This window comes from Aulonocara sp. 'chitande type north' Nkhata Bay, linkage group LG22, assembly GCF_057382095.1.
Source record: "Aulonocara sp. 'chitande type north' Nkhata Bay isolate Kocher_YH1m ecotype deep benthic linkage group LG22, A_spYH_male_GT1.1, whole genome shotgun sequence".
Taxonomy (NCBI): Eukaryota; Metazoa; Chordata; class Actinopteri; order Cichliformes; family Cichlidae; genus Aulonocara; species Aulonocara sp. 'chitande type north' Nkhata Bay.
Genome location: NC_141364.1, coordinates 31,617,679 through 31,643,682, shown reverse-complemented (window position 1 = coordinate 31,643,682; position 26,004 = coordinate 31,617,679). Strand labels below are relative to the sequence as shown.

Sequence of the window (26,004 nt, the reverse complement as noted above, 5' to 3'; positions counted from 1 at the left end):
AAGAATATAATATAATGGCTCTACCGAGTGTCCCGTTATTTCTAAAACTCTGATTTTTCTCTGATAGAGTGATTGGAACAGATACTTCTTTGTCACAAAAAACATTCATGAAGTTTGGTTCTTTAATTACTTTATTATGGGTTAACAGAAAAAAGTGATCACATTTACTGGGTCAAAAATATACATACAGCAACATGAATTAGCAATTTTGGTGACTTACAAAGTTGTCAGTGAACTGAGCTTCATAGCATGGCCTCTTAACTTGTGAGTGATTATGAGTGACTACAGCTGCTGACTTCTCTTAGGCCAGTTAAATAGGGCTCATTGGATACAAACGCCCACAAACGCTACAATGGGAAAGTCAAAGGAGCTTAGCATGGATCTGAAAAAGCGAATTATTAACTTGAACAAGTCAGGAAAGTCACTTGGGGCCATTTCAAAGCAGCTGCATGTCCCAAGAGCAACAGTGCAAACAATTGTTTGTAAGTATAAAGTGCATGGCACTGTTTCGTCACTGCCAAGATCAGGAAGAAAACGCAAGCTATCACCTGCTGCTGAGAGAAAATTGGTCAGGAGGATGAAGAGTCAACCAAGAATCACCAAAAAGCAGATCTGCCAAGAATTAGAAGCTGCTGGAACACAGGTGTTATTGTCCACAGTCATACGTGTTTTGCATCTCCATGGACTGAGAGGCTGCCGTGCAAGAAGGAAGCCCTAGCTCCAAAAGCAGCACCTTAAGGTTCGACTGAAGTTTGCTGCTGATCACATGGACAAAGATAAGACCTTCTGGTGGAAAGTTCTGTGGTCAGACAAAACAAAAATTGAGCTTTTTGGCCACAATGCCCAGCGATATGTTTGGAGGAGAAAAGGTGAGGCCTTTGACCCCAAGAACACCATGCCTACAGCCAAGCATGGTGGTGGGAGTATTATGCTGTGGGGCTGTTTTGCTGCCAATGGAACTGGTGATTTACAGAGAGTAAATGGGATAATGAAGAAGGAGGATTACCTTCACATTCTTCAACATAACCTAAAATCATCAGCACGAAGGTTGGGTCTTGGGCACAGTTGGGTGTTCCAACAGGACAATGATCCCAAACACACATCAAAAGTGGTAAAGGAATGGCTAAGTCAGGCTAGAATAAGGGTTTTAGAATGGCCTTCCCAAAGTCCTGACTTAAACCCCATTGAAAACATGTGGACAATGCTGAACAGCATTGTCCACATGTTTTCAAGTCCATGTCAGAAAGCTATCAAATTTAACTGAACTGCACCAATTCTGTGAAGAGGAGTGGTCAAAGATTCAACCAGAAGCTTGTGGATGGCTACCAAAAGCGCCTAATTGAAGTGAAAATGGCTAAGGGACATGTAACCAAATATTAGCACTGCTGTATGTATATTTTTGACCCAGCAGATGTGATCACTTTTTTCTGTTAACCCATAATAAAGTCATAAAAGAACCAAACTTCATGAATGTTTTTTGTGACAAAGAAGTATCTGTTCCAATCACTCTATCAGAGAAAAATCAGAGTTTTAGAAATAACGGGACACTCGGTAGAGCCATTATATTATATTCTTTACAAGTGTATGTAAACTTTTGACCACAACTGTATATGCAAGAAGCCAGGAAACTAACATAACTTTTTCAAAACATCAGAACAGTCAGAGATCAAATTTCTCAATCAAAACTTTGAGTAGTAACATTTTCAATCATTTAACTTCTTATTCTGATAAGAATGATTTTGAAAAGGAGCTTAGTCTTGGATCAGAAAAGCCAACGCTATCTTCTATTCAAGCCCTCACATTTGATAAAGCGGAATTGTACCTGAGGAAAAAAAGGGAGGTAAAAGTCACTTCTATCCCTGGTCTTTGTTCAAAAGAAATAAAGCTCTTTTACAAAGACCTTTAAAATAGAGGCAAAGAGGTAACAAAACCATTTCTGATGGCTGGGATTTCTACTCACAACTGGAGGGGAAAAATCAGCAGGGTTGTGCTCCTAATAAATATTTTTTAATTGACAGTGTTCAAAATTTCACTGTGTTTAGTGAAGCATCCAGCATCTCCCACACTCAGAAGCAGTTGATCTGCTGAGAGCTGTGACCACTGTGACAGGTCAGTGAGGGGTGGGCTTTAACTTGTACAACTCTTATTCAGGACAGCACGCACAGCTGTTCCATAGGTTTAACCCACGTGTAAAGCTCTGCAGCCACTACACATATATCCATGTGCATAAGATGAGATAACTTGTGAGGTCAGGTCACTGTGGCATTTCATAATGCTAAGCTCCCCACTGAATAAAGGACTGGGTTTAGACAGTGCTCTGTGGTGGACGGAGATAAGACTGCTGTCAGTGTTACAGATCACAGATAGAAACATGTCTGTACGGAAGACGCAAGGATGTCCTAACAATCGTGATATAAATCATAACTCTGCTGTGTGACATATTTGCCTAGTTTAGGACTTATTTTTACCAACAATGAAAGGATCCAAAGCACTTTTGAAATGTTTGAAGATCAGGAAGATTCTGATTTTGGAGAAACAATAGGTAAAGAGACTTATTTTAAAACATGCAACTTTGATATCAGAAGATGATAACTCAAGCCATGCTGTTCAGACGGTAGTTAAAGGTGCAACATTGAATATTTTTCTAACACCAATTGATCCGATTGTGCTGTGTCACATGCAAGGTGACGAATCTACTTAAATCAACCAGATTATTCATCTTTATGCTCCGGGTTATTGCTTTTATTAGTTTGCTAATGCGTTCAGCTATAAGGGGTGGGCAATCTCCGTCCACGAGGGCTGGTGTCCCTGCAGGTTTTAGATCTCACCTTGGGTCAACACACCTGAATCACATGATTAGTTCGTTACCAGGCCTCTGGAGAACTTCAGGACATGTTGAGGAGCAAATTTAGATTTAAATCAGCTGTATTGGTTTGAGGACACATCTAAAACCTGCAGGGACACCGGCCCTCGTGGACTGAGATTGCCCACCCCTGAGCTAGTTGCTAGCTAGTTGTGTTGCTCCCAAATAGCCAAAGAATCTGACAAAAATGGTTGTGTTATCAGCTAACACTAGCAAGCTTAGTTGGCATTGTATGAGTAGATCGTACAGATACCTGGTATCTGTATTTAAGCCAAGTAACATATCCCACGAAGGTTGATTCTGTTCATCTGCACGTAGCATTTTCAATCGGAGAAACGTTTCGTCGCTCATCCAAGTGACTTCTTCAGTCTTAGCTGACTGCAGGTTTCCCCAAGTACATTTGCACAATAACTGAAACCAGCCCACTGAAGGCTGAGGAAACCTGCAGATGAGTGAAAACGCTACGTCCAGATGAACAGAATCAGCCTTTTGGGATTTGCTTACATGGATGATCGAGCATGCATCAAGATATCCCACGATCGAATAAAAGATTGTAAGTCAACAAACAACACAGGATCATGGATTTGTTGGACAATCTGTCTGTATAATAACCAAACTGAAATCCATATTATTTGCTGGATAACTTCAGTGAATATGCTCCAAAAGGCACCGACACCACAAATAAGAGAATTTAAGAGAGATAAATTGCCTGAGGTGAGCACTATTCTGTAACTCAAAGTTGCCCCACCCTCATTAATAGCTAACATTTATTCCTGTATAATGTTAAATGGAAGAACTGAAAAAAAAAAACCCCGCCTGCACAGTTGCCATATGCAGAGAACCTGGGCAGTTTATTTCTGTACTAAAGTTGAGCCTCAAGCCTCAGATGGCCGTTTGAGAAACTGCAGTTTTTGGTTCTTTGCTGTTGGCTTCATCGTACGGCTTTATAAACATCTATGCCAAACGATACCTCTTATAGTTATATTAGTATTACTGGTCCATTTTATGTAGATGCCATATAAATACCAGATCTGTCATTATATACAATTCAATATAAATCTGCAAAACAAAAAAATACAGTATTTCTCTTAGAAGTACAGTAGTGTAAGACTACAGCTATAATATAGTACAGTACTGTGCAAAGGTTTTGAGCCATTCACCATTTCTTTTTATTTTCTGCATTCCTTCTCATGCAGCAATTTATTGCAGCATGTGGGAACACAATTAGAAATACAGTATTTAAAGCTTTAAATTTAAAGTTTGTATAGTTTTAATGAGCTTGAAAGTCAATATTTGGTATGACTAGCCTTACTCTCCCACGCAGCTTGAACTCTCTTAGGTCAGCTTCCTTATCATTTTATCAAGTATCTTTGGGAATAGTTCGTCAAACCCTTTGAAAGACAGTCAAAGCTCTTCTTTAGATGTTGGCTTTTGTTCTATTGTCTGTTAGGATGATCCCACATTGCTTCAAAACATTGGATTTTTGGCTCTGGGGAGGCCAATCCATGACTGAAAGTGTTCCATTGTGTTAGTTCTTCTACCAGGAAGGATTTTTACTGTATTGGCAGTTTGTTTATGATCATTGTATGCTCTAAAATGAAGCTGTGGCCAATCAGACACCTTCTAGATGGTACTGAATGGTGGATCAAAATCAGATAGTACTTTTCCATCTTTTCCATCATCATCCAAAAGATCCCTGACACAACTGTCTGAAATGCAGCCCCAAACCACGACAAAGCCTCCATCATGTTTTACAGATGGATGCAGCCACAGACTATCTGTACCTCTATCCTGACCTCCTCTGTACACATTGATACACAAAATACAGCTGAAGAGCCAGCTGTAATCTCTCAGGCATCTCAGGTCCTGTGTCAGGTCTTTGCTGGATTTTGTTCTGTTTCTTAGGGATGTGACTTTCAGATACTGTTCATCTACTGATCTGCGGTCTGTTATGTGTAGACACAACACAGGTTTGGTGCCTTTAGGTGGCATTAGGTGCCATTTTATCCTAGAATGAATCATACGTCAGGGTTATGTGGCTCAACAAACAAGAGAAAGCATTCCTGTGAAAATGAGTCAATGTCTAAAGAAAAACTTTGAACACCTTCAGAAAGCCTGGAGAACTATTGCTCAAGACCACTTTAAAAATTTACAATAAAGTCTTGCTCCTTGGAAGGAGAGTATAAAGAGTTGAAGGCGGGCTCGAGACTTTTGCACAGTGTTCAGGGTGTGAATTGTGCACCTTGTACCACTCCTGCAACTCGTGGTCGGAGAACTCTGTATTCTCACGGAGATCCTGCAACACCTCTGGCCGCAGTTTGCTGTTCTGTTTCCCCATGGCAACGGGATGGGACTTTGGGTTTCCTTGACAACAACAGCGACTACAGCACTAGCCAGGCTGCTTTTCACACCTGTCAATCAGAGATAAGGAAACGGGAGGTCAGCAACAATTAAGAAGAGAGGAGGGTGAACTCGAGTGACAATTGAGAAGTGCAAACAGCGCAACGTCACCAAAGCTGCTCGGCAACAGACGAAAAAAACAAAAACAAAACATATGAGGGATTAGAAGAGAGGATTCGCACAGTCGACTGTTGGCTACAATTAAAACCAGCAGCTGCTTTCTGCTTGAACAAATAAAATGATCGGGCAAACCATGGAACAGTAACATAGACACTTCCAAACAGACAGCACAGCTTTGCAACTCACACAAAGTCTTTTAATGGAATCAAAGCAAGCCTTGTGACGGTATTGTTTCCCAGTCCGTTTGACACGAGATGTTACGCAAGTCTTTAAACTGCCGCATCACAGTCGCAAAACGTTAAATAATCCTGAGCGTGCCCCGGTGACGTCAAGCGCTAGCCCACTGATCACATTTTTATGGGATTATTTAGCCAGCTGCGTGTCTGTGTGTCAAATCAGCCGTGTGGTGTGTGCCTTCAGATCTCCTAATCTTCATGTCAGATCAACCTGCTGCACAAAATGCGATTTCAATGATTCAACTAAACAATAAAACCATTACTAAGAAAAGGAGTACATCACTTGTATAAAATCCGATTCATTTACCTATTAATAATGTAATGAAGGTACTTTGGAGGCAATTTGGACATTGCAATAGTGGTTAAAGATTAAATACATAGAGTAAGAGATTTTAACAGTAGGAAAAAAAAACTAAATATACCTTAAATTGCCACCAATTAGGGTTGAAATGCAGTGGTTGCCTCATTTAAAATGATGTCTTTGTGGTATTTCTTGTGGTAGAGCTTTCTATACAAACATTTATATAGTTCTGCACTGTAACATCTTTCAGTAAAAAAAAAAAGGTCCAACAAACTTGTGCTTGTTAACTTTGTTTCCTTACTTTGGACCACTAATTAGCTTGTGCTCAGCCATCAAAGTGTTCTGTGACTTCTGTGTGTGTGGCAATGCAAATTAAAATTACAGTATCAGTGGGGCTTGAACACCTCTGACGAGACGCTTCCTGACCTACACTTTCTCCTCGGTTGAGCTCGGTAATTACGCTGTCAGCTTTTCGTGTACGTGCCCAAAGAAGCGGGAACAAGCGCGGGCCTGTTTGTGTTTACGTGACCTCTACAAAGTCAAAGTAAGCTGGTGGGGCATTTGAGGTGGACGGCGTAGTGTTTATCACTGACTGGCGAGAGCTGCACCATCGCAGAAGCGAAACCCACGCACTCAACCATCTCTTTACTCGGCTAATAAAATTAGGCTTTACTGTAAACGCTTGAGCACTGACAGTAATTCTTATAGTCAGTCCCCAGCCTGCTGACGCTGGAACTGCAACCATCAGTTATGAGTCCTTCCTGTTTGGGGTCTGGTGAAAGTTGCAGAGGGAGGACTGGGATGTGACGGAGGTTGGGATCGTGTCGTCACCAACAAAGTGCATTATGGGACCATTGTTCGTGCAAATCCAAGTTGAAAAAAAGCAAATACAGAGACTGAAGATGCTTTTGGGTCATCAGAATGGTGAACTGCTGTGGCACAGCCGTGTTTTACAGAGTGGAGGAAGACTTTTGCTCTGGTCATGAAGCCGACGATGTACGGCTTGAAGACATCGTAGGGATTTTGCTACATTACAAATGTGGCAGTTATATGTAGGCTGTAGCTACATGGTGGTATGGCTTGAATCAAACAAAAGCTTTATACTTTCGTGTTTTAAAACTTCTGCAGTCCCGACATCGTGCTGTCGTTGCACTTCAGTTACACATCTACAGTAATTGTTACATGGTTACAAAATATTAGTATGTAATAATAAGGAAATGTTGTGTTTTATCGAATTGGAAAAAAGACAAAACACATTACAGTACAGCATTGAATATTGAGTAACTACCTGTTGATGTCCATCTTTGTTTAGGTTTTGAGCGAACACCAACATGGTGGCAACTACCCAGAATGCACTGCAATTTTCGACCCTTTGCCAGCTGTCAGAAAAATGCAGTTTACTTGGCGCAACGCCAGTGTTTCCTGTCAAGTTCACACCTTGGAGCTGCTTTGATTCTGAAGGGCGTCAGGTTTTGAAGGTTATTTTAGAAACACCTGAGGACCAGTGCTTTCTTTTTGTTTTTTCCCAGAAAAGCTTGTTTCAAATTTTAAGTCCAGGATGTTTTTAAATAGTTTGAGTGATCAAATTTTCAACACACAAACCTTTGATTTTTTTACTCTGAGCAGAGTTCAGTTTGTCTTAAACATCATGTGCAATCCAACCACAAAGACAGACATAAATCTATTTCTCCTCAAGGAGTAACTGGGTGGTGGTGCCTGCACTGCTGAAGGCTATATGTGAAATGAGTAGGTAGTTGCTGTAAACCAGTAATTTACGTTTTAGCTGAACAGACCGAGTGCACCGTTGTGCCTTGGATGAGCATTTGGAGAACACACACCCATCGCGCACTCACTGATGCACACACTTTCTAGTTCCTGTAACGATTAATAATTCCTTCCCACGCTGCCCAAATGTGAAATTTAATTGTTGAGACAAAGGTGATTAAATAACAGCAACAAAGGTTTCCCGATGACAAACAGAAACAGTCAACCTCTGCTTCAATTAGCCACGAGGGTTGCTTCCACATGATGTCTCTGTGAAACGCTGCAGATGATTTGGGCTGATATCTAAACAAAACAAACAGAAAGTGAGTGAGTTTGTGAAGACCTGCTAAAATGTTCACATCAGGATTTTTGAGAACTTTTCGCCACATGTAGCCACAGCCACAGATCCTCAGATCATGGGATTTTCCTCTTCTCATGGAGGTCCACTGCAATTATTGTTGGTGGAAAGGCTCAGAATGGGAACCACAGCTGCATCCTATGAGCAAGCTCATCCAGCTTTTGAAGTAACTGACTTAAAAAAACAAAAAACAAACAAACAGTTACCTTATAAGGACTTTACTTTAGGCATGTGTTCTTCGTAGTCACGCTCAAGGCCTTTACACACCGGACACAGAAAATATTTTGTGTGTTAAAGAAATGTTGGGGCCTCGACTATTCTCAATTCAGCCGCTCACACCACCTGCATAATTTTGATGTGGTCCCACCTCTACTGAAAGTGAAGAGCTGAAAGTGCCCCACTCACATCCTGAAATGTGTACAAAAGCAGCCGTCATACAGCCTCAACTCTTCAGACCTCCCCGTTGCTGCCTTCTGCTGAGAACTGAACCTCCATTTCTTCCTTTTCTTGTTTTGAAATATCAGGACCAGCTCATAATCACTTGATGTTTACTTCCTTTTTTTTCACAATGCAGAAATGCAATCCTTTCCATGTGTGTATATCTTATACAACATATTATATGTTACAAGTTCGCATATGAAAAAATCTGGAATGTCATGGCGCTTTTTTGCAATCTGCTCGGCTTTTAGATCTGAGTCTTCACAACAAATAAGATTGTTAGCATTGTGTATTAAACACAATGGTGATCTTTACAATCATATTTTATATTATTTCATCAAGACCATCCCTAAAGCTCTGACAAAAATTGCTACTGCCACGAGTCAGTCAGATCCTGTCCTAAAGACTCAATAATACAAAGTGACAGCCTGACTGACAGTGCTCTATGCTACAACTGCACAACAAAACCTATTCTAGCACACTGACCTTTTCTGTGAACTCACAACTCTCTTCTTTCCCCTTAGAATTGTTCTTTAACCAAGCTGTGATCCACAACAACTCTGTGTGCATGTCAGTCGGTCAAAGAAGCCACAGCCACAGTTATTTTAATCCCAATCTAACTCCCAAACCCAATCCCTACTGTCCCTTTATTGCTTATCCTTCCATCCTGAAACATGAAAAAAACATTAATCCATCTCCCCAGTTTAAGTGCCCACTGCTTGTTAGTTGCTGTTGTCAGGCCCCGTCATAAGTCCATACGCACACATACACAAACCCTGTGAACATCTGTTTCAGAGCTGCTAAGCGGGTCACTGACTTCTACCCTGATGATCGTCGCATGGAGAAAAGAGAGAAAGGCAGGCGAAGAAGAGAGACAAAGCTACACAGACAAATGGCTTAAGAACAAAGACAGGATCACAGAGAGAAAGGGAAAAGAGGTGACAGAAAGTCAGATCTGTGGATTTAGAGGTGCTACCAAAACTTATTACAGTATCTGCAACTGTGTTTTTTCCAAGTACCTTCCTGAAAATCCAAAAACACCATTTCAGAGCAATTTCAGAGCACTGCAGTCTGACACACTCACTAATTAAAAAGAAATGTGGTATTTTTGAGTAAACACAAAGCGATTCACTCATTATACGTCCCTTTGTAGCTGATGTATGGTTCATAGTAGCCCCTCCTGTTTAGGTAACAGTCTAATGTCTTGATAACTTCACATCACCTAATGGCCCATTTCTTTAAAAGCTTGGTACTTAGTTTGCTGTTGCTTTGCTGTTTTAGAGGGAGTCTGATCGAGGTGTTGAAGTGATCTCGCCGCATTCAGCAAAACGTACAGTTCAAAGCTAGCTAGCTCGCTTGGCTCAAGAGCTGGAGGTGGGGGATACAGACTAACCAAACCATGCAAATCCCATCGAACAAAGTTGTGTCAACAAGTTAGCTGCCTTGCTAATGTTAGCGACATACATTGCAGTATTAATGAATCACATAACTGGGTTTCTCAGTGTTATTTATGCTTATGTTAAATTAATATTAAGTTAGCTGTTGATGCTAAAGCTCTATTTACCATTTTATTGTTGTTTGCTTTTATGTAATTGGAAAACTAATATGATAAGTTATTTTTCGTAGCATTCACGATTTCAGGCATTTATGTAACACGTGTAGAAAAAATGTCTCCTCTGGGCCCTGCAGGCGGTCTATCCTTCAAGCTCAGGTCTGCCACCAGAGCCCTGGGAGCTTGAGGGTCCTGCGCAGTATCTTAGCTGTTCCCAGGACTGTGCTCTTCTGGACAGAGATACCAGATGTTCTTCCTGAGATTTGCTGGAGCCACTCGGCTAGCTTGTTACCTTCACCCTCCACATCTTCTCGAGCTCTTCTCTGAGTCCTTGGTACTTCTCCAGCTTCTCTTGTTCCTTCTTCCTGATGTTGCTGTCATAATATGCCGGCCACTTGGTTATAGCGTTCCATGAATGCCCTGCCTGCTAGCATCTTGCACCCTGCTATTACAGAGGGGCAAAAAAGTATTTAGTCAGCCACCGATTGTGCAAGTTCCCTCACTTAAAATGATGACAGAGGTCAGTAATTTGCACCAGAGGTACACTTCAACTGTGAGAGACAGAATGTGAAAAATAAATCCATGAATCCACATGGTAGGATTTGTAAAGAATTTATTCGTAAATCAGGGTGGAAAATAAGTATTTGGTCAATAACAAAAATACAACTCAATACTTTGTAACATAACCTTTGTTGGCAATAACAGAGGTCAAACGTTTACTATAGGTCTTTACCAGGTTTGCACACACAGTAGCTGGTATTTTGGCCCATTCCTCCATGCAGATCTTCTCGAGAGCAGTGATGTTTTGGGGCTGTCGCCGAGCAACACGGACTTTCAACTCCCGCCACAGATTTTCTATGGGGTTGAGGTCTGGAGACTGGCTAGGCCACTCCAGGACTTTCAAATGCTTCTTACGGAGCCACTCCTTTGTTGCCCGGGCGGTGTGTTTTGGATCATTGTCATGTTGGACGACCCAGCCTCGTTTCATCTTCAAAGTTCTCACTGATGGAAGGAGGTTTTGGCTCAAAATCTCACGATACATGGCCCCATTCATTCTGTCCTTAACACGGATCAGTCGTCCTGTCCCCTTGGCAGAAAAACAGCCCCATAGCATGATGTTTCCACCCCCATGCTTCACAGTAGGTATGGTGTTCTTAGGATGTAACTCAGTATTCTTCTTCCTCCAAACACGACGAGTTGAGTTTATACCAAAAAGTTCTACTTTGGTTTCATCTGACCACATGACATTCTCCCAATCCTCTGCTGTATCATCCATGTGCTCTCTGGCAAACTTCAGACGGGCCTGGAAATGCACTGGCTTCAGCAGCGGAACACGTCTGGCACTGCGGGATTTGATTCCCTGCCGTTGTAGTGTGTTACTGATGGTGACCTTTGTTACTTTGGTCCCAGCTCTCTGCAGGTCATTCACCAGGTCCCCCCGTGTGGTTCTGGGATCTTTGCTCACCGTTCTCATGATCATTTTGACCCCACGGGATGAGATCTTGCATGGAGCCCCAGATCGAGGGAGATTATCAGTGGTCTTGTATGTCTTCCATTTTCTGATGATTGCTCCCACAGTTGATTTTTTCACACCAAGCTGCTTGCCTATTGTAGATTCACTCTTCCCAGTCTGGTGCAGGTCTACAATACTTTTCCTGGTGTCCTTCGAAAGCTCTTTGGTCTTGGCCATGGCGGAGTTTGGAGTCTGACTGTTTGAGGCTGTGGACAGGTGTCTTTTATACAGATGATGAGTTCAAACAGGTGCCATTCATACAGGTAACGAGTGGGGGACAGAAAAGCTTCTTACAGAAGACGTTACAGGTCTGTGAGAGCCAGAGATTTTCCTTGTTTGAGGTGACCAAATACTTATTTTCCACCCTGATTTACGAATAAATTCTTTACAAATCCTACCATGTGGATTCATGGATTTTTTTTTCACATTCTGTCTCTCACAGTTGAAGTGTACCTCTGGTGCAAATTACTGACCTCTGTCATCATTTTAAGTGGGGGAACTTGCACAATCGGTGGCTGACTAAATACTTTTTTGCCCCACTGTATGTGCTAGATACATTTTATATAGATAGATAGATACAATTATATTACCCAGAAAACCCATCAGAAGTACCTTAGAGCACATCAGTTGATTCTACAAGTAATTTAGTTCTTCTAGTTGTGTAAGCTGCTCCTTAAGGAGGATTGAAGCAGGTTTCATTGCAGGTTTTACAGACCGTTCAGTAAAATCCTCCCACACCAGGCTGAAATTATTTCTCTGGGCGCCCATGTGAAATAAAAAGTATTAAAACTATATTGACTAACTGTGGTCAGGGAGGCACTGCCATTATAAAAGAGGAGGATGGCATTGGCTGGCCAATATCAGGTTTTTAATAAAAGGCTTTTACAGAACATCTGCCCAATTTTAGCAGCAATAAATTGAAAGAGAGAGTAGTGAGGCAGAAAAGTTTGAGATGGAGAGGTGGAAATGGGAAAAGAGAAAGGATGAATGTTTAAAAAAAAAAAAAAGGCAAGCTAGAGATAAGTCCAAAGTTCAATTTAACATTTCAGAGAGTTGGTCTCTTTCTTGACTGTTTAACTCATTCACTGCCATTGACGTCTATAGCCGTCAATTGCAGTGAATGAGTCAATGGGTTTAACTCATTCACTGCCAATGGCTGGCAGTGAATGAGTTAATATGCTTTTACGATGAGAAAATGCCGCCTTCATATCGCCTGCCAGTAGCTCAGTCATTAGGGAGGAAAAGGGATAGAGAGAGGGAGGGAAAAAAAGCAAGAGGACTGGAGAGAAGACAGACAACAGGGGTGGTACGGTACTTGAATAAAGCACACTAAGCTGGTGCCATGTGAAAAGAGCGACAGATCAAAAAAACTGACAGGCACCATTGATTTTATTTTATTATTCTCCACTCGAGTGTTTTCAGTCTGCCGTCTCCCGTTGCTTCTTCTCAAAGAGCCAAAGAGCAGCAATCTGAGAGGCCACCTGAGATGCTGGGCCGCTTTCTTTTCCTTCCCGTCCTGCTCTTCATGCTTTTATCTCCCTCACAATTTTCTGTAATTTCTGCCCAACAATTTCCTTTTCTTCTATTGGAGCAGCCCTCCTGGTGCTTCTCCCTGTCACTGCAGGGATAAGCGATAGCCTGGCGTGGTCTCACAGCGATTGTTCTCACAAAAGAATTTGAGTCTTATTTTTTGACACCTTTTCTCACTTTTGATGATAACTTTATTTGTGCACTGTGTAGGTGACAAATTAGAAAATGGTAACATAGTAAAAGATTGAAAGATATTTGCATCTTAACTGCTCTCTTTTTATTGTCATCGTTTGGTCCACTCCTGTTCACCAGTTACGTACCCTTGCAGTTTCTAAAGCTTAAATGATACTTTTATATTTTTATTTTTACTGCCATGAATCTGTGTAGAGTCTACAATAAAGCCTTTGCAAGTGGTCAGCACCTTTGCCAGCATTTATGTCAATTCATCATATGGATGCATTTCCAGGGAGGTTCATGTTAGCTTACAGCGTAGGCTCCAGCATAAGGTTTCAGAAATATTTTACACAGAAGTATAAATCAATTGTATGTAATGGGCTCATACTTTATTTTGCAAAATGAACATCATGTTGTATTCAACGAGATTTAAAACTAGCAGCCAACCCTATAAATGTATTATATTGATATTACAGCATTTACTGAGCTCACAGATCCAGCGCAGGGCTGTTTTCTCATATAATTCTATACAAATGCACCTCTTTTTGGAACCAGAGGAGTCGTCCCCTACTGTACATTAGAAAGAATGCAGATTGAAGGCACTCCTTTATATCTTTTATATAACAACTTCCACCCTCACGGACTGCCTCAGCAAAAAACCCTAACCAAAAACAATGAAAACACACCTTAACCTCCTGAGACCCAAACTCTTCCACAGCATGCATTTTTAATTTCTCTTTGATATTTGGGCTGATTGGGACCTGATGAATGTAAAAACAAAGAATTACCAGATTTTCTTTTTACCTAATTTTTGTTTCTAAGAAAAATGAGAGCCACATATGAGGATATTCATTTAAAATTTCGATAGAACAGTGGCAGTATAATGTTCTCGTAAGTGGATATCAGGCCCTTGTGAAGTAAAATTGAGTATTTTGGTCTAAATAACCCAAAATGTGATGTCCACATATGTGGAAGCAGGATCCTAAGAGGTTAAGATTCTCAAGCCTGCAAAGAGTGAAGCTGGTGAAGAGTGAACTGTAAGTGTTGGAAGAATAGATTATTTGGAAATAAAATTATTTGTGAACACGTAGGAACAAAAAGATTTCTGATCGACGAGTTATCAGAACTGCTGGGTCATTGTGTCATTGACTGCAACTTGCAAATCTTATTCCCGAAACTTATTTCTGAATTTCACTCTTCCTTTATTGCTTCTGAAATCCTATCTCCGTTATGACATCCAGTCACCACCAGAATTCTTCATGGTTTATCCTTTAAAGGGCAAAATAATTCATGAATACAAATCTTTTTTTGCAGCATCCCTGAAGGCACCAATGAGGAAAATCAATTTTAGACCTCGTTTAAAAAACTTTGAATATATTCAACAGCACACTTATGGTGAACTAAAGCATTCAGCAGAGTTTTGGGCATAATGAAATACCGATACACTGGGATGAGATTTTTGGCAACTTTAAAGCTACTAACTATTAATTAAAAAAAAAAGTTTAAACTTTTTCAAAAGTACCTAATGCTATCAACAGAATGCAAAGTGGTGGTATGATAGATGAAGTAATGTAAGATTAAAGGAATAACTGATCATCCCGAGTATGATTGAACTGGGACCATTTCTTTTGAAAGGCTAAGATCAAAGGTCTTAATGCTAATGGTTGCTATGTAGCAAAAGCGGTAAAGCACTGTCCTCTGATTGTGAACATTTTAATTACATTTTACAAACGGTGATGACATTAAACACCTTTTATAAATGGTTGCAAATGCCTTTGAAGCAAAAGGTAACATTAGCACTTCATTGCTAGCATTAGCTAGCTTGTTTGCTAAAACTAATGAGGGATTGTTCAGATCTTTAGCAACAAAAGTCTGTGCTAAAAGTTTTCTAGTTATTTACTTTGTCTGCTTTTTGAATTGGGGTTCATAAAACTTATAAAACTTATAAACTTATAAAGACTCATAAGACAAACCCCCCCAAACACGTGATGTTATGGGACTAAATCAGACAGAAGCTGGAAAATGCTAAAATATTCATTAAAACATAGGGGGAATGTTGATTTAGTAACAATTCATTAGTATTTCACAAAAATGAACCAAGAAAGAGCTTTTCTTGTGTAAATAATAAATATGATCATTGCCCTTTAAGAATAATTCTCCCATCAAGCCCATCCTTCCTTTCCTTAACCTGCTCCATATTGTGCCTTGTCACTGGCTGCCTGGCAGAGGCAGCTGATCAATACAAATCAGTTCGTCAAGTCTCCAAATTCTTGTGCTTCCATCTTAAGAAGCAGTGGGGAAAAATAGACATAAAGAAGCAGAGGCAGAGGACAGGAAGAAGGATTGTTGAAGAAACTGAAAGTTATTGAAAGAAAAAACATTAATGGAGTGGTTAAAAATAAGAATGAGGACTGGTCCTCAGTGTGGAGCTCTTTGCTGCTGCAGAGAGAGTTTTCAGAGCAGGACTAAATGCTGATAATAACCTGCCATCAAACAGGGAACACACACATTACTGAGTAGTCACGGCTATCTGAACACACACACACAATGCAATACAGTATGATCTAAAACCGTTCCTCCTTCATTCAAAATGACTAATGTATAAAACGATAAGAAGAGATTGGGGCATGATGAAGTAACAGCTAAGGTCACATAAGTGCAGCGGGCTAAGGCTTAAAAGGCTTATGTGGCATTCACCTCTCTGAGAGACGGAGAGAAAAACAGACAGATGAAGAGGAGAGTTTAGGGGTAAATCAGGGACGCCTTTTTTGATGGAGCTTTTCACATGATTGAAATAGCTGCTAATCATTCTTCACATATTATTGCAATCGATTCAGAGAACTGCAAACTGTTTGTTTAATCTTTCCTATTTGTTCAATATGTATTCTGTTTATGAACATAATCAATGGATATCTATTTATTCTGTTTGCACCAAGATCGCAGTGTCTCACTCCGGTTGGTGGAAGGGCTCTCTTTTTATGGAAAATTTGCCCATTTGAGATGGGAAAAACTTGTGAAAGCTTATGAAAGAGCTGCAAGGAAGACATACAAAAATGATCCTTTACTTAAAAAATAACGTTTTTCTAAAAATGTGCTGGCTTAGCATGAGACTCACAATCATCCTAGCCCTAACCACAGACACTTATATGTCAAGAGGTTAATGCTGCAATTAATAGTGAAGCTAAAGATTTCAAGGATGCTATAAATTACAGTCGAATGATATTCCATTTACTGTCATGGAAACTCACAAAAGCAGTAAATCCCCACTGTGAATTCGAAAGGTCAAACTGAAAACCTCTACTCAGTGACTGATCGTGAATTATGATTTTTTTTATAGTTGCTTTGCTTTTATGACCAAGAAGACAGAAAAAGAATGAATGTGATTAATGGTTTCAAATGTTTTTGTTACTGGTTTTTGATATGGTCCATTAAGCAATTCTCAAATTTAACTTGATATTTAGTGTTTCTTAGTTTTAGACCAGCGGTCAGTCTAATATTTTTTCCTTGTTTAGTTGAGTAAGAAGATCCCCAGTTATAAGCAGTCTTCTGTTTGGTACAGTCCCACTCGCCATCGGATTCACCCACAAAACAAAAACTATTCACGAGTAAGGAGCACTGTGAAGAGACCAAGACTCCAAACTCCTTGCATCCCAAATGGATCTTCAAGATCTTCAGAGTGAACTGGGATTGGTCCAGTGCATGGAAACAGGGTCTACTCTGTTATGCCAAAACTCTTAATGTAACACAATAACTCGTTCAAGAATTGTGCATTACTGACTTTTTGAAAATTGCATCTTTTTACAGGGAATTTTTGCCAGTTAAAAATCTAATTTAGATGAAAAAACTGGTGTTGGCCAGAGGGGCCGATGGCGCGATATGGCAGCCTCGCTTCTGTCAGTCTGCCCCAGGGCAGCTGTGGCTACAACTGTAGCTTGCCTCCACCAGTGTGTAAATGTGAGAGTGAATGAATAGTGGAATTGTAAAGCGCTTTGAGGTTCTCGAAAAGCGCTATATAAATGCAATCCATTATTATTATTATTATAAATAAAGAAATTATGGCACAGCCTCCACCACAAGCTGCTGGATCTGTAGACACAGGCAGCTGCCGGGAACAGTTAATGGTCTTGTCAAAGGTTCCCTTCTGGAAATCTTGTTATGACTTTGACATTTTTCAGATATAGTCTTGATGACCAAAGGTCCTTTTTCCATTGTCTCGGCTCCATCTGAACTAAACGGCAAGTAAGTTTGGGGTTTTGAGAAGGATGAATGAGCACTGCTTTAATTCAAATGATTCCTATTGGGGAAAACCTTGTAGTGTGAATATATGGAAAAATAATCATTTTAACTGGATTCTCTTCTCTTAAAGGTCAACATCTTAATAAATTGAAGTCTAATTAATCATCCAACCCCAGTGCACCGAAATGTAAGAATCTATTGCCAACATCCCAGTGCTAAAACAGCTAAAAGTGGTTTCGACGTCTAAAGACCAGTCTACACACCATTAAGGCAAGTGGTATTAATGCTGCGATACCTCCAGCATTCCTTCGTCATCGGCCCAATTGTAGACCTCTTTTCAAAAACTCAGACCTCCATCTGAGAGGAGGCTGACCTCATTTATAACACATCCATCAGAGGGCAATGCTATTTCCATCTAGGTCACAAAGACAGGAAATAATGTTCTGCATCCAGGAGTACAAATCTCAATTTCATGACTGAAAGCATTCAGCAGTCCCCCTCCCCCACAACTTATCTATTTCCTTGGGTCGCCAACAGATCGGCAGAATACAGATTGGCTCTCTGTTAGGGAATCTGATGATGACCCTAAAACTTAACTCTATGCTAGCAGACACAAAATAATCATTCCAACTGAGACAAATCAAACTCTGGAAAGCAGTGATAGTGGTTTGTAAGGAGTTACAGGAAACTCCATAAACGATCTGTATCCAGCCGTGAACACTTTGTTTAATGGGAACAGGAATGGTTCAAAATGAAATTACTGTCCATACCACCAACTGCTCCAGTTTTTGACTGACTTGTGGGAAAAAGGTTTACCTTCATGACTTAAATACCTTTACCTCTTTGTGCTTGAAGTCATCATCAGCAACACCATCAACCCTATCCCCAAACTCCAATCCCAAACCTAATCCTTTGTTTTAGGGGTAAGTAAAAGTACTTTGATTTGAAAAACATCAAAATCAGATTTTTATGAGTGCCAGTAAGAATTTTCACTACTTTCTCCTGACTGCCAAGACCCAAGAGAAACAGTTTTTAAAAACAACAAAATTACATATTCTGGTAGCACAGGGTTAGTGCAGGGTCACCATAAATGATAATTTAGACCTCAGAGGGTTCGTGTATGATACAAAAAAAAAGAAAAAAAAGATGCACATGCCCAAATATATCAGCACTCAGGAATGTACGGATATTCTTTACTTTTTGCTCATAGGAAAGATATATGAGCCAGCCAGTCCCACGTGACAAGAAAGAAAGAAGATATTCATTTATATAATATTTATGTAATATTTTTCAAGAAGCCGGACTGGTGGAAAGCCTACTCACGGCAGTTCCTTATAAAATATTGACACTGGGAAGCTCATCTTCACAGTCACTAAGGCAAAATTCACCATGTAGCCAGCATGCATTTGTTAACTACTTCATTCTGCTCCCCTCACACATGCATGGGGCAGAATTGCAGAGAGATTCTGCCTTGAGCGACTGCAAACGCACACAACCGCTGCGTCCGAGGCAAAAGCAATTGTGTGCTGTAGCTACACACTTTTTGTTATGAATTTTTAGGTTGAAACAGAATCTGAACAGTACCTTTGGTAATGCACTTCGTGCTGTTTACACTAACCGTTTCATGCATGGAAACAGAGTAGGGAGAGTGTTCACAAACGGGAAGGTGCGGGCAGCTATTACAGCCTTATTTTTTGATTTCATTGCAGCTAATGGCGAAAACCCATCAGTGCACCGTAAACATGTTCAGACAGAAAACGAAGCATTTGGCTGAGTGCACGAACACTCTGAGCTGTTGCTTTGAGGAAGACTTGTGTGCTAGCCAGCATACGGCTCAGGTCAGCTCTGCATCTGTCTGCACATTCACAGCACGGGAGGGTGTTCTAGCTAGCTTCCCAACTGAAGCGCACCATGTGCTTGTGTGGGAAGGGCCAGGTTTGAGGAGACTGCGAGCAGGGTGTCGGCACAGTTGGCGCATCAAAGGGAGCCGAGCTTTTTCCTTTCGATGATTAGACCATATGTGAGACTGAGAGACATCATGACTGAAGAATGTTTGCAAGGTTAGGTTTCACTCTGTAAAGGTAGCAGATTAAGAGGAGGAAAAGAAAGCAAAAGAGGAGCAATAAAAAAAGACTACACAAAACAAGTGGAACACTGATGGATAATTAATGTGACTTTTTCCTCTTCCTTCCTCCCTCCCTCCCTCCTCTCGCCGTCTGTTTTCGTATCTGCTCTATGCACCGCTCTGACCTTTAGCGAGTGTGTAATTCTAGCACAGGGCCTGAGCATAATAATATATGAAAATCCATAGGGTCTGCTGCTCATTGTGCAAACCCAAGACAGGAGACAGGCTGCTGACAGGCTGAACCATGGCCCTCTACTAAGACAGCCTATTATATCACCAGGAATCGAGCTCCCATGGGGGAGAAGGGGTGAGGGTTGGTGATACAGCCGCAAGTTTGCTCATCTTCCTCCTGGAGACAACTTGACCTCAGCAGCTGAGCATGGCAAGTCTGTAACACAATATTAGGCAATATTCTAACTAAATACTTCTAACTCATTGTCAGGAAGGTTTTCCATTGCCAGACATGCTCTACAGCTTCCACCAAGAAAAAACCAATATGAAAACCCAGACAGAAAACTACCAGCCACTATCACGGGCTTTCTGACAGTTAGGAAACCTTTCACAGCTTTTTTTAAACTAACGTTCTGAGGTAAATATCATGTCTGATCAACATTTCCAACACACAGACTTTATTTGCCCTGGTATATTAACCAACCACAATTGATTTTCTAGAGGACAGTCCCTGGCTTTTTGGAAGTTCAGTTGCTGCTAACCAGCTAGCACTCGCCCTTCCTTTCTTGTGTTTTCCTGCTGGCAGGGCAGGTAGATCAGTTTCAAATATCATTCAGCTGTCCCTCCAGTGATTCTCTTGTCCTGTGATCAGACAGGTTTTAACTTGTCCCCCGGTGTGTCTCCATTGTAATACCATGAAAAGTAAAACAGAGCTATCCATATTGGACTTGGGGCTAATAAATCTCAAACAAATTTTCACTGAAATGAAGAAAAGAAAGACAACTTCAGAAACTCTCAAGCCCTCACACAGAATATTTAATTCAATTCAATTACATTTTATTTATACACTGCCAAATCATAGCAACAGTGGCACTATATTGTAAGGTAGACCCTACATTAACACATACAGAGAAAAACCCAACAATCGTATGACCCCCTATGAGTAAGCGCCTTTTAACAGGAAGAAACCTCCAGCAGAACCAGGCCCAGGGACAGGCAGCTATCTGCCACGACCAGTTGGGGTGATTTTTAGATTATTGTTAGAAATAAGAATAAGAAAGAATAAGAAAATTGGCTACAACTGCATTAGCATTAGCAAGAGCACGCTAGAAACAAGTAAGCTTGAACTAATCAATACCATGTTTACTACCAAACAGACCTATCACAATCATTAGGGTCTGCGATGCTATGTCGTGTTGTTGTCAGATATACGTGAGGCTACATTCTAGGGTGCTGGGCTACACCATCTACAGCATGAATTAAACACAATGTTTTAAATCAAGAAGGAGAACTGGTTCATGTCCTACTGTGCTGAGTTTAAACAGCAAAAAGCATAAATACTACTATTACTGGCTACAGTCCATGCCTGTGGAGCCAATCGACAGGATGAGAAACTTGCCGAGGGATTGTCAATAATATTCATCTGTTACTTTGTCTCAAAGTACTTGGTTATTAAGGTATTTGCAGATGCACATCTTGTCTGTCTCCTTTCATGTGCAGATGCATATATACCAAAGCCCTAGCAGAGATAGAATCTAATCTATGCATGAGTAATAACTCAAAATAATTACCCATCAGACTGAGCTGCACCACTCATTTAACCTGATGTCCTTTAACTCATCATAATCTGAGCCATTTAGTCCCATGGTAACGTGCTGGTATAGCAGCCACACAGCTATCAGGGCATGGTAATCCTCCTGTGGATGGACTAAGGATTATAGGCAGATTATTGGAGCAGTTCTCACCAATGATACCACATGTAGTAAAATATTAGTGTACATGAAGTAGAGGTGGAAATTATGGATCACTTCGATCTGTCATCTAAGATTAATAACCATTAATATCTGAATCCTTGTTTGCAACAGTCTACAAGTTGTGTTCCTGATTATATCTTTAGTGTTTGTTCTGTTCAGTTCAAGTTCTAACAGCTTTAATTTCAAGTGAGAAAGTTCTTGTTTTTTTCTCTCACTGGTACAAACCGGCTTATTTAGAAAAAAAAAACCCCAATGTCACCAATCCTTATCTGAATCTGATGCAGATGTTTGTTACTGATCATTTTTAATAAACTGAACCCCAGGATGTGCCGATGGACGATGATGTTGGGAGATTAATATGAAGTTCACTATAATTTCATGTCGCATCTCCACATATACCCATTATTTGCAGCACAGGCATGTCTGGGCATGCACAGGCACCTGCACACAAGGTCGTGCCTACACTTCTGCATACTTTGAAATAAATATGTGTGTGTGAGTGGCTTCATCGATCAGTCTATCATCATCAACCTATAGTAGACCTACAGGTTTAAGGTCAAAAAGTAAAGAGCTACTAAATGTTATCAGTTAATACTATTTTAGTGCCTGGCTCATATCCATCCTCTTATGTTAATCTTCCTTCCTTGTTTTGTTTTGTTTTGGGGCCCACACTGTGCACCATAGAGGATGGATATTACTATGCTCTCACATTAACATCCTGCTGCCCGGTCAGCGACACTATCAGTCATTGGCAATGCAGCAAACACAGGACGACTGGACAACGGAGCAAACTGTCCAGCTCATTTATAGCATTCCAAGATCACCATCAAGGATATAGCTGAAATTGTGTCTGTGAGACTGTCCCCTAAACAAATCTATAGTATCCACAAATTTCCCCCAGGAGTTACAAGTGCAGCTATTCCTGTCGCTGAGGTGAAGGAGGATCCTGATATAGTTCTATCCTTAGCTGGAATTGATCTGCTGACATACCACACCCGTCTTCCCTATCCTCTCTTTTACCCTCTCCTTTTTCTTATCCTCTGTCCTCCTTCCAGCATCTTCTGTCCACTCTAAACCATTTCTAGTGTCAGTTTGTCATTTTCTAACAGCCCTTGATCTTTAGTAAATGCCTTGGGCTAGCTTGCTGCTGTTTGTGCTCCCATGGTATCACTGCTCTAGATCTTTCTGTCCCGTTCCTGCCAATGCAAATTGGCAACAGAACCTAGAACCCAGCCCTGTGGCCTTTCTCCTCATTATTAAACTAACTAAAAGTGGGTTCAGATGTGCCGTGCAGTGTCCTGGTTTTAGCTACCTGACTATTAAAAAGCTACCAAAGTAGTAAAGTCAACCCTCTACCATCTAAGTCATTGCAACAACCCCAGCCATAACCCTAAAGCTAACCCTTAGCTTGCCCGAGTCTTGGCAATCAGGGAAAACAAGAATAACATAATTCTACGTGACAAAAATTTAAGACTTTAGCAGCTCTCTGATCTTCTGAAAGGCTTCTGGTTAGCTTTAGCTACAATGTAGATGATAATGCAATGGTAAGTTAAACAAGATACTGAAACCTCTCTCCTTTCAACCTGCAAGCGGTAACACATTGCCTGGGAAGTGAAATGTCTTGTAGACACTGATGAGAGAATGAAAGGGTGGACTGCGCTGTTTTTGGAGCTCTCCAGGGGCTCGAAAAAAGGGGACATCCCTTATGGAGCGACACCTCCAGGGTGAAGAGCTGTCGAGGCACTAACGTGTATTTTAGTTCATGTCCCACAGCAGCAACCTGCACTAGCCCCAAGGACGCACTCGGAGCAGCGTGCAGGAGTCCTACGAGACAAAGACACACTGCAGTGTCACACACACTTCCCAAGATGAAGCTGGTAATTATTCTCTAAGCATCAGCTTCCTTCTTTTGTTGCTGAAGGCAATTATTCGCTTATTCAGGTCAAGGATTGCTCTGTGATGAGAAACGAGTAGAGGGGGGGGGAAAGACAGGCCCGTGGACTTCACTGTGGCAGTTCCCACATTTTAGCCTGAGAGAATTCAGTTTTCCTTTTTAATATTTTACTTGGTCATAATACACATCAGTCTTAGGTGAACTGAAAGCACCTTTTTATCTTTTACATGATAACACGATCGTTCATGTCCTTGGATCATGAACTGACAGTGACAAACCAAATGTCGATACTGTGTCTGCATCCTTGTTTGTTTCACTTACCAAAGAGACACACAACAATAAAGTTATAGATTAATTTGGAAGATAATGATACCATTTGCTTTTTTACATTTTTTGTTGATATCGCAGTTATATTATCCATTTTTTTTTATGTCAGTCAACGGGAAATTGTATTCTGATTCCTAATTTCAAGGTAACAAAGCTGTTTTTTTCTCAAGAATATGAATCAGTTTATTTCTTTATCTTATGAAAACAAAAGTCTGGTTCTTCAAGATAACTACCACAAGAAAAATGACTTCTTCTATTTTATTGATATCATGGGATATTTATGGTTTGAGCTGTGACTGTGCGAGAACGTTCAGGTCTCAGTGTTGGCAGGCTTCCATCATTACTGCGCAGTTAGTCGGAAAAATTCACATCTTTGTCAACCTGTTAACACCCACCCAGACGAGACATCGATTCACTGAGCCACACTACCAGGATATACAGCAATGACATCGGGATGTCATTCGGGCTGGAGAAGTGTAGTCGGATGGTAACAAAGAGAGGGAAGGTAGTCAGAACTGAGGGGATTGAACTACCAGAAGGCAACATTGCAGACATAGAGGACAGTTACAAGTACCTGGGGATCCCGCAGGCGAATGGGAACCATGAAGAGGCCGCTAGAAAAGCTGCAACCACCAAGTACCTGCAGAGGGTCAGGCAAGTCCTGAGGAGTCAGCTGAACGGTAAGAACAAGATCTGGGCTATCAACACCTACGCCCTGCCCGTGATCAGGTACCCTGCTGGGGTAATAGGCTGGCCAGAGGAGGAGATACAAGCCACTGACATAAAGACAAGAAAGCTCCTTACCATGCATGGAGGGTTTCACCCCAAGTCCAGCACCCTGAGGCTGTACGCTAAGCGGAAGGAAGGGGGCCGGGGACTGGTGAGTGTCAGCACCACAGTCCAGGATGAGACAACGAACATCCATGAATACATCACGAAGATGGCCCCAACTGACAGCGGAAACCCAAGAAAGTGGAGGAAGGCGAGGAACCATCATGGAAGGACAGGCTCCTGCACGGTATGTACCACAGGCAGATAGAGAAGGTGGCTGATATCCAGAAATCCTACCAGTGGCTGAACAAAGCTGGACTGAAAGACAGCACGGAAGCACTAATCATGGCAGCACAGGAGCAAGCTCTAAGCACAAGATCCATTGAGGATTGTCTATCACACCAGGCAAGACCCCAGGTGCAGGCTGTGTAAAGATGCTCCAGAGACAATCCAGCACATAACAGCAGGGTGCAAGATGCTTGCAGGCAAGGCATACATGGAACGCCATAACCAAGTGGCCGGCATAGTGTACAGGAACATCTGTGCTGAGTATAACATGGAAGTCCCAAGGTCAAAATGGGAGACGCCCCCAAGGGTGATGGAGAATGACCGAGCTAAGATCCTGTGGGACTTCCAGATACAGACGGACAAAATGGTGGTGGCTAACCAACCATAGTGGTGGTAGACAAACAGAAGAAGACGGCCGTAGTGATCGATGTAGCGGTTCCGAATGACAGCAATATCAGGAAGAAGGAACACGAGAAGCTGGAGAAATACCAAGGGCTCAGAGAAGAGCTCGAGAAGATGTGGAGGGTGAAGGTGACGGTGGTCCCAGTGGTAATCGGAGCACTAGGCGCAGTGACTCCCAAGCTAGGCGAGTGGCTCCAGCAGATCCCGGGAACAACATCGGAGATCTCTGTCCAGAAGAGCGCAGTCCTGGGAACAGCTAAGATACTGCACAGGACCCTCAAGCTCCCAGGCCTCTGGTAGAGGACCCGAGCTTGAAGGATTGACCGCCCACAGGGGCGAGTGGGGAATTTTTTTTTTTTTTATATGTGTGTATAGTTTTATAATTATTATCTTCTTTGTTTCCTGACTTGGGAGAACAACCTAATAAGAATAAAAAATAAATATTCTGCTTGCCTATGGTTACAGTGAGGAAACAAAGAACAACAAAGAAAACAAAATAAAACCACACTATTAACGCTACATGGACAGCGACACCTTAAAGTTGTTAACCCTGTTAGGTATAAAGCTGTGTCCGAAAGAAAGAGTGACTCTTCTCAATTCAGTGGCAAGTGGACATTCAAGTTGCCTAGGTAACCCTCTAATGTACTTGACCCCAGCCTGAGCCTTTTTTGGAAAAACCAAGTATGTTTTTATGCAAACAGCTTTTCAATCTGCGTAATTTTTCGTCTCATTTATGAAGAAAGTGTCAATGCATGTCATCATGGATTTTTCACTGCATTAGTATTTA

General features: G+C 41.3%; 1 protein-coding gene across 1 annotated transcript in view; it reads right to left on the bottom strand.

Annotated features, from left to right (window-relative positions):
* Positions 1–26,004, bottom strand: part of hpca (hippocalcin) — a 52,327-nt gene that overhangs the window by 12,083 nt on the left and 14,240 nt on the right. The window contains exon 2 of the mRNA XM_086281465.1: positions 5,106–5,274. Coding sequence (XP_086137591.1) covers positions 5,106–5,201 — 96 coding nt within the window. The 5' untranslated portion in view covers positions 5,202–5,274. The remainder of the gene's footprint in view (positions 1–5,105; positions 5,275–26,004) is intronic.